The sequence below is a fragment of the Cherax quadricarinatus genome, chromosome 1 (assembly GCF_038502225.1).
Source record: "Cherax quadricarinatus isolate ZL_2023a chromosome 1, ASM3850222v1, whole genome shotgun sequence".
In the NCBI taxonomy this organism is placed as follows: Eukaryota; Metazoa; Arthropoda; class Malacostraca; order Decapoda; family Parastacidae; genus Cherax; species Cherax quadricarinatus.
Genome location: NC_091292.1, coordinates 83,421,449 through 83,437,557, shown reverse-complemented (window position 1 = coordinate 83,437,557; position 16,109 = coordinate 83,421,449). Strand labels below are relative to the sequence as shown.

The 16,109-nt window shown below is 40.4% G+C and overlaps 1 protein-coding gene across 8 annotated transcripts in view; it reads left to right on the top strand.

Moving 5' to 3' along the window:
- The window catches only part of LOC128685722 (uncharacterized), a 307,925-nt gene that overhangs the window by 172,168 nt on the left and 119,648 nt on the right, over positions 1–16,109 (top strand). For 6 of the 8 annotated variants that reach the window (XM_070083258.1, XM_070083243.1, XM_070083252.1 and 3 more), the window contains one exon: positions 10,712–10,863. The exons of 1 other annotated variant lie outside the window; for it this stretch is intronic. In XM_070083258.1, coding sequence (XP_069939359.1) covers positions 10,712–10,863 — 152 coding nt within the window. Of the gene's footprint in view, positions 1–10,711; positions 10,864–11,311; positions 11,604–16,109 lie in introns of those variants that run through there. One more of the 8 variants, XM_070083263.1, reaches the window with a different exon arrangement.

The following is a 16,109-nucleotide window of genomic DNA, read 5'->3' as shown; positions in this document are numbered from 1 at the left end:
GTACTATATGGTATAGGGTACCATGCAGTACAGGGTAACATATGGTGCAGGGTACCATATGGTACAGGGTACCAGATGGCACAGGGTACCATACAGTACAGGACACCATATGGCACAGATACAGGGATCCCTATGGAAATAAGTCACCCTGACTTTTTTGGGTTATCCTAGGATTTTATGCGTATGCTGCTATGTATGATAATCTATGTAATTGTATTTCTGTACACCTGAATAAACTTACTCGAGTGCATGTGGCATCATAAGTTTATTTAGGTATACACAAAGTTACATAGAATATCATACTTAGCAGCATATGTTTGGAGAACCTAGGATAACCCAAAAAGGTCAGACAGACTTATTTCCATTAGGATCCCTGTGCCCTTTACTATATGGTATAATGTACCATATGGTACAATGTACTATATGGTGCATTGTACCATATGGTACCATTGAATCATATGATACCATTGTACCATATACCATTGTATGACATGGCACCTTTGTACCATATGGTACTATTGTACCATATGGCACAATGGTACCATATGGTACTATTGTACCATATGGCACAATGGTACCATATGGTTCAAAACCATAGAATTTGTCTTCACCTCCACTTCCATCAGTCTTAGAACTGTAAGTTGTGAAGAGGAGAGTCAGAATTCACCCAGAGAGTGAGTGGGGAGTGAGAGCTTCCTTGCCGCCAGGCACCATGAACAAAGCTACTTTGCCGGCATTCCCACAATGCCATGCGGGCGTCCAGATTTTTTCTATAGTGTGCACACTGACCACCCAGACCCATTCTCTCAGATGTAGGCCTACCAGCCTTCTCGCGCTAAATTTGGCGCCACTAGAATTTTGGCGTAGATCTACGGTTTGGACCCTGAACGTAAAGCCATAGATCTACGGGACGGACCCTGAAAGGGTTAAGAAGTCTTGGACATTTCACTCTTACTGAGTTTTCCTTCAGTGTACTCGTTGCATCCTTGCTTTTCATTGGGGTATTTTTGTCCAACCTTCCAAGCCTCTTACTCATAGGGAATGATTTGTGTGTGCTGATTTGGAACCAGTCCTTCTAGAATTTTCCATGTGCAGATTATGATGTCTCTTGCATTCAGAACTTCCTTTACCAACTCCCTCCAACTCTTCCTTGGACAACCCTCAAATTTCTGTCTTGCCTAAGCCTCTTCATTAATAATTTTACCATATATTTTATACCTGGTATATTTAACAGGCTTATCTTCCCCAAATTCTTACATTCTTCCTTGTTCCCTTTTCCATTGTACAGTGGACCCTCGTTTTTTGTGATTAATCCGTTCCAGAGAGTCTGCTGAAAGTCGAAATTCATGAATGGCGAAATCATTTTCCCCACAAGAAATGATGGAAATACAATTAATCCCTTCCAGACACCCAAATATATTAAAAAAATATATATTTTTTCCAAGTGAAATAAAGATTTACATACAGAAAACAATGAGAAATCAAGTACATACATATATAAAATAATAAAAACATTACACTTACCTTTATTGAAGACTTCTGGGTGGATGGAAGAAAGGAGGAGGGGAGAGGATGAAGGTACACTATTGTTTGGAAAGGGAATCCCCTTCCATAAAGACTTCCGGCACCAAGCGCTTATCTGGGATTACTTCTCTTCTTTGTTTATTTAATGGCACTGGGACCAGCTTGAGAGTCACTGGACCCCTGTCGCACAAAATATCTGTCCAGAGAGCTCTGTTTCTGACGTTTCTTTAAAACATTCCTAAAATGGGACACAACATTGCCATTGTACATGTTGCCAATATGGCCTGCAACAGCTTTGTCAGGGTGAAGTTCATCCATAAATGTATGCACAAATGTCCTTAACCCTTTCAGGGTCCAAGGCCCAAATCTGGAGTCACGCACCAGTGTCCAAGAATTTTCAAAAAAAAAAATTTGTTATTTTTTCTTATGAAATCGTAGAGAATCTTTTTGTGAAGGTAATAAAACAAAAAGTACGAAATTTGGTGGAAAATTGACGAAATTATGCTCTCGCGAATTTTGATGTGTCAGCGACATTTACGAATCGGCGATTTTGCCGACTTTGACTCCCATTTTAGGCCAATTACATTATTCCAATCAACCAAATTCTTAGCTATTTCACTAGTATTACTTCTATTCTATCGATTGAGCACAAGAAATCACCAAGTCAACTGTTTCAACTACAAAATAAAGTGATCGGAAATTGTTAATTTGGCCAATTTAACACAAAGTTCAAAATATTCCAATTTCAAAATAGGGTCCAGAATAAACAATGTAGGCATTCCTGGCACTAAACTAACATTTCCTCTGTTCATTAGTTATGTTTTGAGGCTTTACAAATAAATTCCATTTTGATTTTTTATTCACATAATGAATTTTTATTCACACCAAAAAATAGAAGATTTACTGTTATGCAATACTGTAATAATTGTATAAATATCATCACCATATTTGTGAATGTATATTAAACCCACCAGCTGACATGTATTAGACGTGTGAGGTCGTTTGTTTACTCTTGAATATCGGGAAAAATTTAACATTTCCGCTACTTTGAGCTCAGTTTCAAGCCATTTCCAGTGCTAAAACCAATCAAAATCATCTCTATTTCTGTAATATGTCTTCCATTCTATCAAATGAGACCAAGAAATTGCAAATACAACTATAAAAAACATACGAAAAAACACTGCAAAGTTGCTGTTTTAATCGAAAAATCATGATTTAAGTTTTTTTCTCTCATTATACACAGTGTGCTGCAGGATCTGTTTTATGTGGTGCACACATACCACATAGATGTATTCTCTCATATCTAGGCCCAAATGTACCACTCACAGTTTATCAGAGTGAGCTGAGCTCATGGCGTAGATCTACGGTTTGGACCCTGAACGTAAAGCCGTAGATCTACGGGACGGACCCTGAAAGGGTTAATCATGGAAGAAGGCACCTTCCTCCATCTCTCGTCCTCCTCCTCTAAAGCAATTTCCTGAGCTGTGGTTTGTTGCTGTTGCACATGAAGGCCTTGCAGTTCTGTAGTTGGTTAGATCTTCATCGTGGTCCTCCACCAACTCTTCCATATCCTCGAAACTCCCATCCATCCCCATGAATTCCCCAATGCCACAGTACTTTCCTCAGTTGGCATAGGCTCCTCAGGGTTAGCACCACCCACGAGGGACATTTTCCTTGATTGGTTTAATGAAGTGTTTGGCCCCAGTGTGAAGAAATACTCCTGGAAAATAAATTGGCATTCAAGTGCCTCCTGGTAATGGACAGTGCTCCTGCTCATCCTCCAGACTTGGAAGAGAAAATGATGCAGGAGTTTCGTTTCATCACAGTGAAGTTCTTGCCTCCTAATACCACTCCTCTCCTCCAGCCCATGGCCCAGCAGATCATTTCAAACTTCAAAAAACTATACACCAAAGCAGTATTTCAAAAGTGCTTTGAAGTGACCTCAGACACTGAATTGACCCCAAGAAAGTTCTGGAAAGATCACTTCAGTATCCTCCATTGCATAAACCTTATAGGTAAGGCCTGGGAGGGAGTGACTTCAGGACTTTGAACTCTGCTTAGAGATAATTGTGGCTTTACAAATGAATTCCATTTTCATTTTTAATTCACATAATGAATTTTTATTCAAACCAAAAAATGGAAGATTTACTGTCATGCAATATTGTAATAATTGTATAAATAATATCAGCACATTTGTGAACATATATTAGACCCACCAGCTGGCGTGTATTAGACATGTGAGGTCATTTGTTTATTCTTGAACATTGGCAAAAATTTAACATTTCTTCTACTTTGAGCTCAGTTTCAAACCATTTTCAGTACTAAAACCAATCAAAATCATCTCTATTTCTGTAATATATCTTCCATTCTATCAAATGAGACTAAGAAATCGCAAATACCACTATAAAAAACATACAAAAAAACACTGCAAAGTTGCTGTTTTAATCGAAAATTATGGTCTCAGTTTTTTTTTTCTCTCATTATGCACTGTGTGCTGCAGGATTTGTTTTATGTGGTGCACACATACCACATAGATGTATTCTCTCGAATCTAGGCCCAAATTTACTGCTCACAGCTTATTAGAGTGAGCTGAGCTCATGACGTAGATCTACAGTTTGGACCCTGAACGTAAAGCCGTAGATCTACGGCACAGACCCTCAAGGGGTTCTCCATGAAAAACGTACTTGGAAAACACAAAATACAAGAGGAATTAAAGGTAAATTGTTACAATGACTTTGAGAAAAAAATGCAAACAGTAATAAGAGGAAAAATGTCTGCATGGGAGGGTATCACAAGTGGAGTGTCACAAGATTCTGTGCTTGCTGCAACAATGTGTCTAATTTATATCAATGATTTACCAGAAGGAATAGAAAATATGAATGTCTGCAGATGATGCTAAGATCTTACGTAAAATTAATGAGGGTCTGGGTTCAATTCCCAGCCAGGGTAGAAACATTGGGCATGTTTCTTTATACCTGTTATCTATGTTCACCCATCAGTACAATGGGTACCTGGGTGTTAGTTGACTGGTGTGGGTCGCATCCTGGGACACTGACCTAATTTGCCTGAAATGCTCACTATAACAAGGGGCTTTCTATATAGTAGTATGTCACTTATGTCAGCTTGGCCTGTATACCATGTACATGTAGTAAATAAAGATATTATTATTATTATTAGTGTTTTGATTGGAACATGATGTAGATAAATTCCATGTAATGGAAATGGAGAAAGTGAAATCAGATCATGTTAATATAGACTCTGTGACAAAATATTGAAAGTGTCAGAAAAAGAAATGGGTCTAGGAGTTGTTAGCAAAAAAAAAAAATCACCGGAAGATCATATAAATGGAATTGTGAGAAACTTGTATGCTACACTAGCAAACTATAAAATAGCTTTCAAATATATGGATGGTGAAATGTTAAAAAAATTGTTTACAACCTATATTAGGCTAAAATTGGAATATGCAGTATTTGTGTGGTGCCCACACCAAAATAAACACACATATTAGAAAATGGCTGGCAGAGTTGAGCAATATGAAAACATTGAAGATGCCCATGTTGATTGATATCAAGAAAAGAGGAAACATGATAACCACAGATTAGGTCTTGAAAGGACATGAGAGAGCAGCTAAGAAGATTTCTTAGTAGCTGCAACAGAGTTAACTAGAGGCCAGAGTTGCATTAACCCTTTCAGGGTCCGTCCCGTAGATCTACGGCTGGTCGGTGAGTGTCCAAACCGTAGATCTATGCCAAAATTCTAGCGCCGTCAAATTTAGCACGAAAGCACTCATAGGCCTACATATGAGAGAATGGGTCTGTGCCGTGGGTGTGCGCCATAAACAAAAAATCTAGGCGCCTGCATAGCATTGTGGGAACGCCGGCTCAGTCACCCTTGTTCACCATGCCTCGTCGCAAGTCAGCTCTCACTCCCCGGAAAATTGGGACTCTCCTCTTCCTGTCTGATAGTTCTGACACTGATGGAAGTGGAAATGAAGACGAATTCTACGGCTTTGATAAGTTAGTGACCGAAAATAATGACCAGGATATCGATAATAGTGCAGAAAACCCCGACGATCCTCGACCTTCTACCTCTGGTGTGGGCACTCGTGACTCACGGTCGGGTGTTCCTAAACGTAAGAGAAAACTAATATTTTCCCGTGGCCTGGCCTCTGACTTCAGTAATGACGATGATTCTGACGTGGATTGTGATTTTATTGCGCTCGACGATCATTCGAGTAGTGATAGTGAGGAAACATATTCACCAGTGAAGCGTCGGTATGTTCGCCGCCGCATGCACTCGGGTAGTGTACCCTATGCTGTGCCCAGGGGACGGAGTACATCCCGGAGTACATCCCGGAGTACATCCCGTGGCCCTACACCCGTTTTAGGTAGTGATAGTGAGGATGATGTGGCTACACTTGGCATGGATGGGCCACAGACATCAGTGGATGGTGTTAGTGGGGCTGGTGGTGGTAGTGGCACCGCCATGCGTGACTCGCTGTGCCACGCGGGAACCCACGCTGCTGACTCGTCAGTTCAAGGACAAAGCGGAGCGTCACCCACCAGCCCGCCACAACCACCCATACAACCAGCCTATGATGTCCAGTATCCACCAGCAAACCGTATCTGGGATTGGCAGCAAAATCCCAATTTTGTTCCCAGCCCTCACCACTTTGATGACTCGCAAAGTGGAATTCTACCTACCTGTCCCCTTGGAACCACGGCCAATGAACTGGAATTCTTTGAATTATTCTTTGACCAGCCATTGATGGAAATTATTGTCAGGGAAAGTAATAAGTATTTTCAGTACACCATGGCAAATACGATCTTATCACCACAGTCAAGACTACACACGTGGAAAGAGATGACTGTTGCAGAAATGTATTTGCTTTTTGCAACAATAATGCTTATGCCTCACATCTATAAGCATAATATAAAAGCATACTGGTCCACAGATCGGCTAATTTGTACCCCATCCTTCAGTGAAATAATACCAGTGAACAGGTTTATCTTACTGTTACGTATGTTGCACTTCTCTGACAAAACCAGGCCTGACAGAAGTGACAGGTTATACAAGATTAGAAATGTTTTCATGTATCTCAAACAAAAGTTCAGGATATACTTTTATCCATTCAAGAATCTTGTAATTGACGAGTCTTTGATTTTGTTCAAAGGTAGACTGTCATTCAAGCAGTATATACCGAGCAAGAGGAACCGCATTGGTATAAAATTGTTTGTACTCTGTGATTGTGACAGTGGCCTGGTGTTGGATATTGTTGTATACACGGGTAGTAAAACATTGAAAGATACCAAGATGTTATTGGGTATATCAGGTGACGTAGTGAGAAACATGATGGCACCTTATCTTGGTAAGGGCCATACATTATATACCGATAACTGGTACACAAGCCCATTACTCAGTGATTTCATGCGAGTGAACAAGACAGATGTGTGTGGCACAGTGCGTTCTAATCGTAAACATATGCCCAGGCTCAACGCAGGTGTTCGTGGTGATGACGTGCAGGTGTTTACTGCCAATGACATCATGGCATTACGGTGGCATGACAAACGAGATGTCACATTGTTGACAACCATTCACCGTAATGAAATGCAAGACAGTGGCAAAGTTGATCGAGTGACTAATGAACGTATTCGAAAACCAGTGACAGTGATTGATTATACACAAAACATGCGCTTGGTTGACAAGTGTGACATGCAGATTGGTTTTGTTGACTGTGTTCGTAAGAGTTACAAGTGGTACATGAAACTTTTCTTCCATCTCATGGACATTTCAATGCTGAATGCATATAATATGTACCAAATAAAGACTGGTAACAGACCACCGTATGGTGAATTTTGTTTGTCTGTTGTCAGACAACTCATAATGAAGTACCAGGTAACAACACCTGCAATACAACATGGTCCTCGAATTCATCACAATATACCCAAGCGTTTGAGAAGAGAAGGTGATCATTTCATAATACAGCTTCCTTCAACTCAAAAGAAATTTGCTCAGAAGAGATGCATTGTCTGTGCACAAACAAAACGACGGCAACAAAGACGCAAAGACACTCGGTTTATGTGTGAGGAATGTAAGGTGCCTCTGTGCATGGTGCCTTGTTTCAAGGAGTTCCACAAGCTCCAGCAGTTCTAAAACCATGTCCAGTGATTGTAAATATGTAAATATATGATAGAACATTAGTATTATACAATATTTGTGCATGTTTATTGTAATAAACAACAGTGGTAAACAATAATATGATAATAACTTTAGTGCGGTTATTGTGTTCAATACAGTGAGTATATATATATCAATTATATACAGTATTGGTCTCTCAGGCCCCAAATGTTAGTAGGAATAGAAAAAAATTGGAAAAGAAAAGAAAAAACAACTAAAACAACAAAATAATATAATACGCGTATGTGGAATTCGTCGATGTTGCCGTCACCACATCATTTTCTACAAACTTCTTGGCACTGTATCTCGGTAAGTACTGATCAGATTCTAATTTTTTTTGTTTTATTACCTTCACAAAAATATGCTCTTTAATTCTGTAAGAAAAAATAATTTTTTTTTTTTTCAAAATTTCTTGGACACTGGTGCGTGACTTCAGATTTTGGCCTTGGACCCTGAAAGGGTTAAAGGAAGAATTAGTGCTGCAACTATTGGAAATTTTAAGAAATTTTACACTTTATTAGGTACACCTGCTAACCTGCTTGTTTATGCAAATATCTTAGCAGTTAGTTATGTAACAGTACCTCAGTGCCTAAAAGCATGCAAACATGGTCAAGAGGTTCAGTTGTTATTCAGATGAAATATCAGAATAGGGAAGAAATGTAATCTATGCAACTTCAAAATGATTGGCAGTTTCTGAGTATCTCAGAAACTGCCAATCTCCAGGTATTTTCATGCACAACAGTCTCTAAGAGTTTACAAAGGTTGGTGTGTAAAATGAAACATCTAATTAGTGACAGTTCAGTGGGCAAAAATGCCTTGTTAATCAGAGAGGTCAGAGGAGAATGGCCAGACTGGTTCAAACTGACAGGAAGGCAACAGTAGCTTAAATAAACATGTATTAGAACAGTAGTATGCAGAAAAGCATATCAGAACACACAACACATCGAACCTAGAAGTAAAAGGGCTACAGCAGCAGACCACATTGGGCTCCACTCCTGTCAGATAATAACAGGAAACTGAGGCTACAGTGGGTGTAAGCTTACAAAACCTGGACAGTTGAAGAGTGGAAAAACATCACCTGGTCTGACATACTGTGATTTCTGCTGCAAAATGCAGATGGTAGGGTCACAATTTGGCATAAAACTTTGCTATGTGATGGAATGGGAGATTTAGAGCATGAATGTGCAGCTGACAGCTCTGTAGCAACTTCATGATGCTATCATATCAACATGGACCAGAATCTCTAAGGAATGCTTCCACAAAGGTGGCAGTAAAGCAATTGCAAAGAACTACAGACCGATAGCACTAACATCCCACATCATAAAAATCTTTGAGAGGGTTCTAAGAAGCAAGATCACCAACCACCTAGATATCCATCAATTACACAACTCAGGGCAACACTGGTTTAGAGCAGGTCACTCCTGCCTGTCCCAGCTATTGGACCACTATGACAAGGTCCTGGATGCTCTAGAGGATAAACAAAATACAGATGTAGTATACATAGACTTTGCAAAAGCTTTTGACAAGTGTGACCATGGTGTAATAGCACACAAAATGCGTGATAAAGGAATAACGGGAAAAGTTGGTAGATGGATCTATAACTTCCTGACAAATAGAACACAGAGTAATAGTAAACAGAGTAAGGTCCAGGCAGCCACGGTAAAAAGCTCTGTTTCACGTGACACAGTACAAGCTCCCATTCTATTCCTCATCCTCATTTCTGACATAGAGATGTAAGCCATAGCTCCATGTCTTCCTTTGCGGATGACACTCGGATTACCATGGCAGTGACCTCCATCAAAGACACCATGAGACTCCAAGCGGACATCAACCAAATCTTCAAATGGGCCACTCAAAACAATACGAAGTTCATTGAGGAGAAATTTTAACTACTCAGATATGGTAAACTTTAAGAAATTAAAAATGTGTCAGGGTATGCAACAAATTCTAACCATACAATAGAGCAGAAAAGTAATGTGAAGGACCTAGGAGTGATAATGTCAAAGGATCTCGCCTTCAAAGACCACAACACTGTATCTACCTCATCCGCTAGGAAAATGATAGGATGGGGAATGAGAACCTTCAAAACTAGGGACGCCAAGCCCATGATGATTCTCTTTAAATCGCTTGTGCTCTCTAGGCTGGAATACTGCTGTACACTAACAGCCCCCTTCAAGGCTGGCAACATTGCAGACCTGGAGATTGTACAAAGAACTTTCATGGCACACACAAGTACGATAAGGCACCTAAGCTACTGGGAACGGTTGAAGGTCCTTGATCTGTATTCCCTCAAATGCAGGTGAGAGGGGTATATGATGATATACACTTTGAAGGTCCTGTAGGGATTGGTATCAAACCTGCACACGAAAATCACTCCCTATGAAAGCAAAAAACTCAGCAGGAGATGCAACATTTCCCTGATGAAAAGCAGGGGTGCCACAGGTACACAGGGGCCCAAGATTGTTCAGTTGGCTCCCAGCATACATAAGGAGGATTACCAATAGACCTCTGGCTGTTTTTAAGAAGGCACTGGACAGGCGCCTAAAGTCGGTACCTGACCAACCGATCTGTGGTTCGTACGTCAGCTTGCGTGTGGCCAGCAGTAACAGCCTGGTTGATCAGACCCTGATCCACCATGAGGCCTGGTCCCAGACCGGGTCACGGGGGCATTGACCCCCGAAACCCTCTCCAGGTAAACTCCAGGTAAGCACCTTGTTAAATTCAGGCTGTTCTGAGGAAAAAGGGGACCCTTCCCAGTATTAGAAGAATGTACCTAATAAAGTGGCCAATGAGTGTATAATGAACAGTGTATTGGAGATGGAACACCATGAGCATGGCTCTGCTTCTGTAGGTGTAGCTACAAATATTGTAGGTACTGGTATTTACAAAAAAGGTAATTATTACATACGTACATGGCCTGTAAGGGTTTAACACTTATTTTTTAATACAGTATGATAATAATTGATGTGATGAAGTTCTATAATTTTTTTTGCCTTTTTACTACTAACAGAACATCATGCGGTTGATACTGGTAATAATGACTGGGATGGTGGTGAGTGCAGTACCCAATTTTGCCATCCTCATGAGTTTAATTGGTGCAACATGCTGTACTCTTTTGGCTTTTATTCTCCCAGCAGCCTTTCATCTTGCAATATTCAAACAGTAAGTTCACACTGGAAACAAAGCATTGGATATGGTTAGTTAATTTTACAAATAGGAGGTTTACAGTTTATTATTTTTAATGAATGACATAATTTTCCAGCTTACACTGGGTACACTTCTGCTTTTTGGCATGCCTTTTGACTTTTATTTTTTTGTTGTAAAGTAGCTCTATCCTTTCATATGCAATGACAAGGCTCAAATCTTCATTCTCGTGGTCTTAGAATTACCGGCCCAGCACCTTTAGCTAACTGCACCAGACTCTCATTATCATCTTTGTGTGCAGTCTGCTGTCACAGTGATGCTGTCCAATTTTTTTTTTTTTTACTTAACTAAAATCAGTGAAAGAAATGCCTCTTAACATTTATATTATTTTGTTAGTTGTTAGGCTTCGCTCGTGTTTCTGTTATAAACTCTAGGTCGTGCAGATTTTTCTTTTCTGCTTTTACAGCTCATGCCATGCTGCTTTAGCACCAGACTAGAGGCGTACCAGTGAATATTCTCATGTTTTGCTCCATGTTTGGTTAAGTGAGGATTTCATACTGGTGCAGTAGACTCTGCTTGTTCTGATCTGGTAAATGGTACTTTAGATTTTTAAAAGTTGTCTTAATGTTTGTTTCTGTAATATGTAATATTCTGTTTTTACTTTGCCTTTCCCTGCACCCAGTTTTATTACTATGCACTTGCTGGCTTGAAATCAAGCTACCATTATTTCAACCAGACCTGCAGTTTCCCTTAGTTTCCTGCCCCTTTCAAAAGTTATTATTGTTACTTATGTACATGGCAGTTCATTGAAGATTTCATCACTAATGACTGATGGACATAAAAGGGAAGTGCCTGTTTTGTCATACTGGCAAAATTAGTGAAGCAAATGAGAAAAAGTTAAGGATTCATGAGTTAGGTTATTGTGTTTATGTACTCCCAGCCTGACATTGTTCCACTTGGGATAGATAGATATACAGTGGACCCCCGCATAACGATCACCTCCGAATGCGACCAATTATGTAAGTGTATTTATGTTAGTGCGTTTGTACGTGTATGTTTGGGGGTCTGAAATGGACTAATCTACTTCACAGTATTCCTTATGGGAACAAATTCGGTCAGTACTGGCACCTGAACATACTTCTGGAGTGAAAAAATATCGTTAACCGGGGGTCCACTGTATATATATATATATATTTATATATATACATATAAGTGAACAGTATTTAGATAAGGCTAAAGAGGTCTTTGTGGCATTTATGGATTTGGAAAAGGCGTATGACAGGGTGGATAGGGGGGAAATGTGGCAGATGTTGCAAGTGTATGGTGTAGGAGGTAGGTTACTGAAAGCAGTGAAGAGTTTTTACGAGGATAGTGAGGCTCAAGTTAGAGTATGTAGGAAAGAGGGAAATTATTTCCCAGTAAAAGTAGGCCTTAGACAAGGATGTGTGATGTCACCGTGGTTGTTTAATATATTTATAGATGGGGTTGTAAGAGAAGTAAATGCGAGGGTCTTGACAAGAGGCGTGGAGTTAAAAAATAAAGAATCACACACAAAGTGGGAGTTGTCACAGCTGCTCTTTGCTGATGACACTGTGCTCTTGGGAGATTCTGAAGAGAAGTTGCAGAGATTGGTGGATGAATTTGGTAGGGTATGCAAAAGAAGAAAATTAAAAGTGAATACAGGAAAGAGTAAGGTTATGAGGATAACAAAAAGATTAGGTGATGAAAGATTGGATATCAGATTGGAGGGAGAGGGTATGGAGGAGGTGATTGTATTCAGATATTTGGGAGTGGACGTGTCAGGGGTCTATGAAAGATGAGGTGAATCATAGAATTGATGAGGGGAAAAGGGTGAGTGGTGCACTTAGGAGTCTGTGGAGACAAAGAACTTTGTCCTTGGAGGCAAAGAGGGGAATGTATGAGAGTATAGTTTTACCAACGCTCTTATATGGGTGTGAAGCATGGGTGATGAATGTTGCAGCGAGGAGAAGGCTGGAGGCAGTGGAGATGTCATGTCTGAGGGCAATGTGTGGTGTGAATATAATGCAGAGAATTCGTAGTTTGGAAGTTAGGAGGAGGTGCGGGATTACCAAAACTGTTGTCCAGAGGGCTGAGGAAGGGTTGTTGAGGTGGTTCAGACATGTGGAGAGAATGGAGCGAAACAGAATGACTTCAAGAGTGTATCAGTCTGTAGTGGAAGGAAGGCGGGGTAGGGGTCAGCCTAGGAAAGGTTGGAGGGAGGGGGTAAAGGAGGTTTTGTATGCGAGGGGCTTGGACTTCCAGCGGGCATGCGTGAACGTGTTTGATAGGAGTGAATGGAGACAAATGGTTTTTAATACTTGACGTGCTGTTGGAGTGTGAGCAAAGTAACATTTATGAAGGGGTTCAGGGAAACCGGCAGGCCGGACTTGAGTCATGGAGATGGGAAGTACAGTGCCTGCACTCTGAAGGAGGGGTGTTAATGTTGCAATTTAAAAACTGTAGTGTAAAGCACCCTTCTGGCAAGACAGTGATGGAGTGAATGATGGTGAAAGTTTTTCTTTTTTGGGCCACTCTGCCTTGGTGGGAATCGGCCAGCGTGATAATAAATAAAAAAATATATATATATATATGTATATTTATTATTTATTTTATTATCACACTGGCCGATTCCCACCAAGGCAGGGTGGCCCAAAAAAGAAAAACTTTCACCATCATTCACTCCATCACTGTCTTGCCAGAAGGGTGCTTTACACTACAGTTTTTAAACTGTAACATTTACACCCCTCCTTCAGAGTGCAGGCACTGTACTTCCCATCTCCAGGACTCAAGTCCGGCCTGCCAGTTTCCCTGAACCCCTTCATAAATGTTACTTTGCTCACACTCCAACAGCACGTCAAGTATTAAAAACCATGTCTCCATTCACTCCTATAAAACACGCTCACGCATGCCTGCTGGAAGTCCAAGCCCCTTGCACACAAAACCTCCTTTACCCCCTCCCTCCGACCTTTCCTAGGCCGACCCCTACCCCGCCTTCCTTCCACTACAGACTGATACACTCTTGAAGTCACTCTGTTTTGCTCCATTCTCTCTACATGTCCGAACCACCTCAACAACCCTTCCTCAGCCCTCTGGACAACAGTTTTGTTAATCCCGCACCTCCTCCTAACTTCCAAACTACGAATTCTCTGCATTATATTCACACCACACATTGCCCTCAGACATGACATCTCCACTGCCTCCAGCCTTCTCCTCACTGCAACATTCATCACCCATGCTTCACACCCATATAAGAGCATTGGTAAAACTATACTCTCATACATTCCCCTCTTTGCCTCCAAGGACAAAGTTCTTTGTCTCCACAGACTCCTAAGTGCACCACTCACCCTTTTCCCCTCGTCAATTCTATGATTCACCTCATCTTTCATAGACCCATCCGCTGACACGTCCACTCCCAAATATCTGAATACATTCACCTCCTCCATACTCTCTCCCTCTAATCTGATATCCAATCTTTCATCACCTAATCTTTTTGTTATCCTCATAACCTTACTCTTTCCTGGATTCACCTTTAATTTTCTTCTTTTGCACACCTTACCGAATTCATCCACCAATCTCTGCAACTTCTCATCAGAATCTCCCAAGAGCACAGTGTCATCAGCAAAGAGCAACTGTGACAACTCCCACTTTATGTGTGATTCTTTATCTTTTAACTCCACGCCTCTTGCCAAGACCCTCGCATTTACTTCTCTTACAACCCCATCTATAAATATATTAAACAACCACGGTGACATCACACATCCTTGTCTAAGGCCTACTTTTACTGGGAAATAATTTCCCTCTTTCCTACATACTCTAACTTGAGCCTCACTATCCTCGTAAAAACTCTTCACTGCTTTCAGTAACCTACCTCCTACACCATACGCCTGCAACATCTGCCACATTGCCCCCCTATCCACCCTGTCATACGCCTTTTCCAAATCCATAAATGCCACAAAGACCTCTTGAGCCTTATCTAAATACTGTTCACTTATATGTTTCACTGTAAACACCTGGTCCACACACCCCCTACCTTTCCTAAAGCCTCCTTGTTCATCTGCTATCCTATTCTCCGTCTTACTCTTAATTCTTTCAATAATAACTCTACCATACACTTTACCAGGTATACTCAACAGACTTATCCCCCTATAATTTTTGCACTCTCTTTTGTCCCCTTTGCCTTTATACAAAGGAACTATGCATGCTCTCTGCCAATCCCTAGGTACCTTACCCTCTTCCATACATTTATTAAATAATTGCACCAACCACTCCAAAACTATATCCCCACCTGCTTTTAACATTTCTATCTTTATCCCATCAATCCCGTCTGCCTTACCCCCTTTCATTTTACCTACTGCCTCACGAACTTCCCCCACACTCACAACTGGCTCTTCCTCACTCCTACAAGATATTATTCCTCCTTGCCCTATACACGAAATCACAGCTTCCCTATCTTCATCAACATTTAACAATTCCTCAAAATATTCCCTCCATCTTCCCAATACCTCTAACTCTCCATTTAATAACTCTCCTCTTCGATTTTTAACTGACAAATCCATTTGTTCTCTAGGCTTCCTTAACTTGTTAATGTCACTCCAAAACTTTTTTTTATTTTCAACAAAATTTGTTGATAACATCTCACCCACTCTCTCATTTTCTCTCTTTTTACATTGCTTCACCACTCTCTTAACCTCTCTCTTTTTCTCCATATACTCTTCCCTCCTTGCATCACTTCTACTTTGTAAAAACTTCTCATATGCTAACCTTTTCTCCCTTACTACTCTCTTTACATCATCATTCCACCAATCGCTCCTCTTCCCTCCCGCACCCACTTTCCTGTAACCACAAACTTCTTTATCTAAATCATTTGATACCCTCATCACCTTACTCTTTTCTATGTTCACTTTTAACTTTCTACCTTCACACACTTGGGGTATACAATATAAATTGCTGGAATTTTTTTTTTCTTCTAATACTGTGTATGAGGAATACAGGAGGACCCCAGTTTTATGACAGGTTAGGTTCCAGGCTAACCACCGTAAAGCAAAAATCGTCATAAAGTGAATCACCCTCTTTTTTTCACTTTTAAATACATATGAATGCCTGATAACATGTTTATCCTATCCTATATTAACCCTTGAACTGCCCAAACACATTTTCACTGCCAGTGCTCTGAATATTTTGAAAAAAAAAATTTAATTAAAGAGGGCAATTTTCTGTGTCTAATAAGATGAAAAAAAAATTTA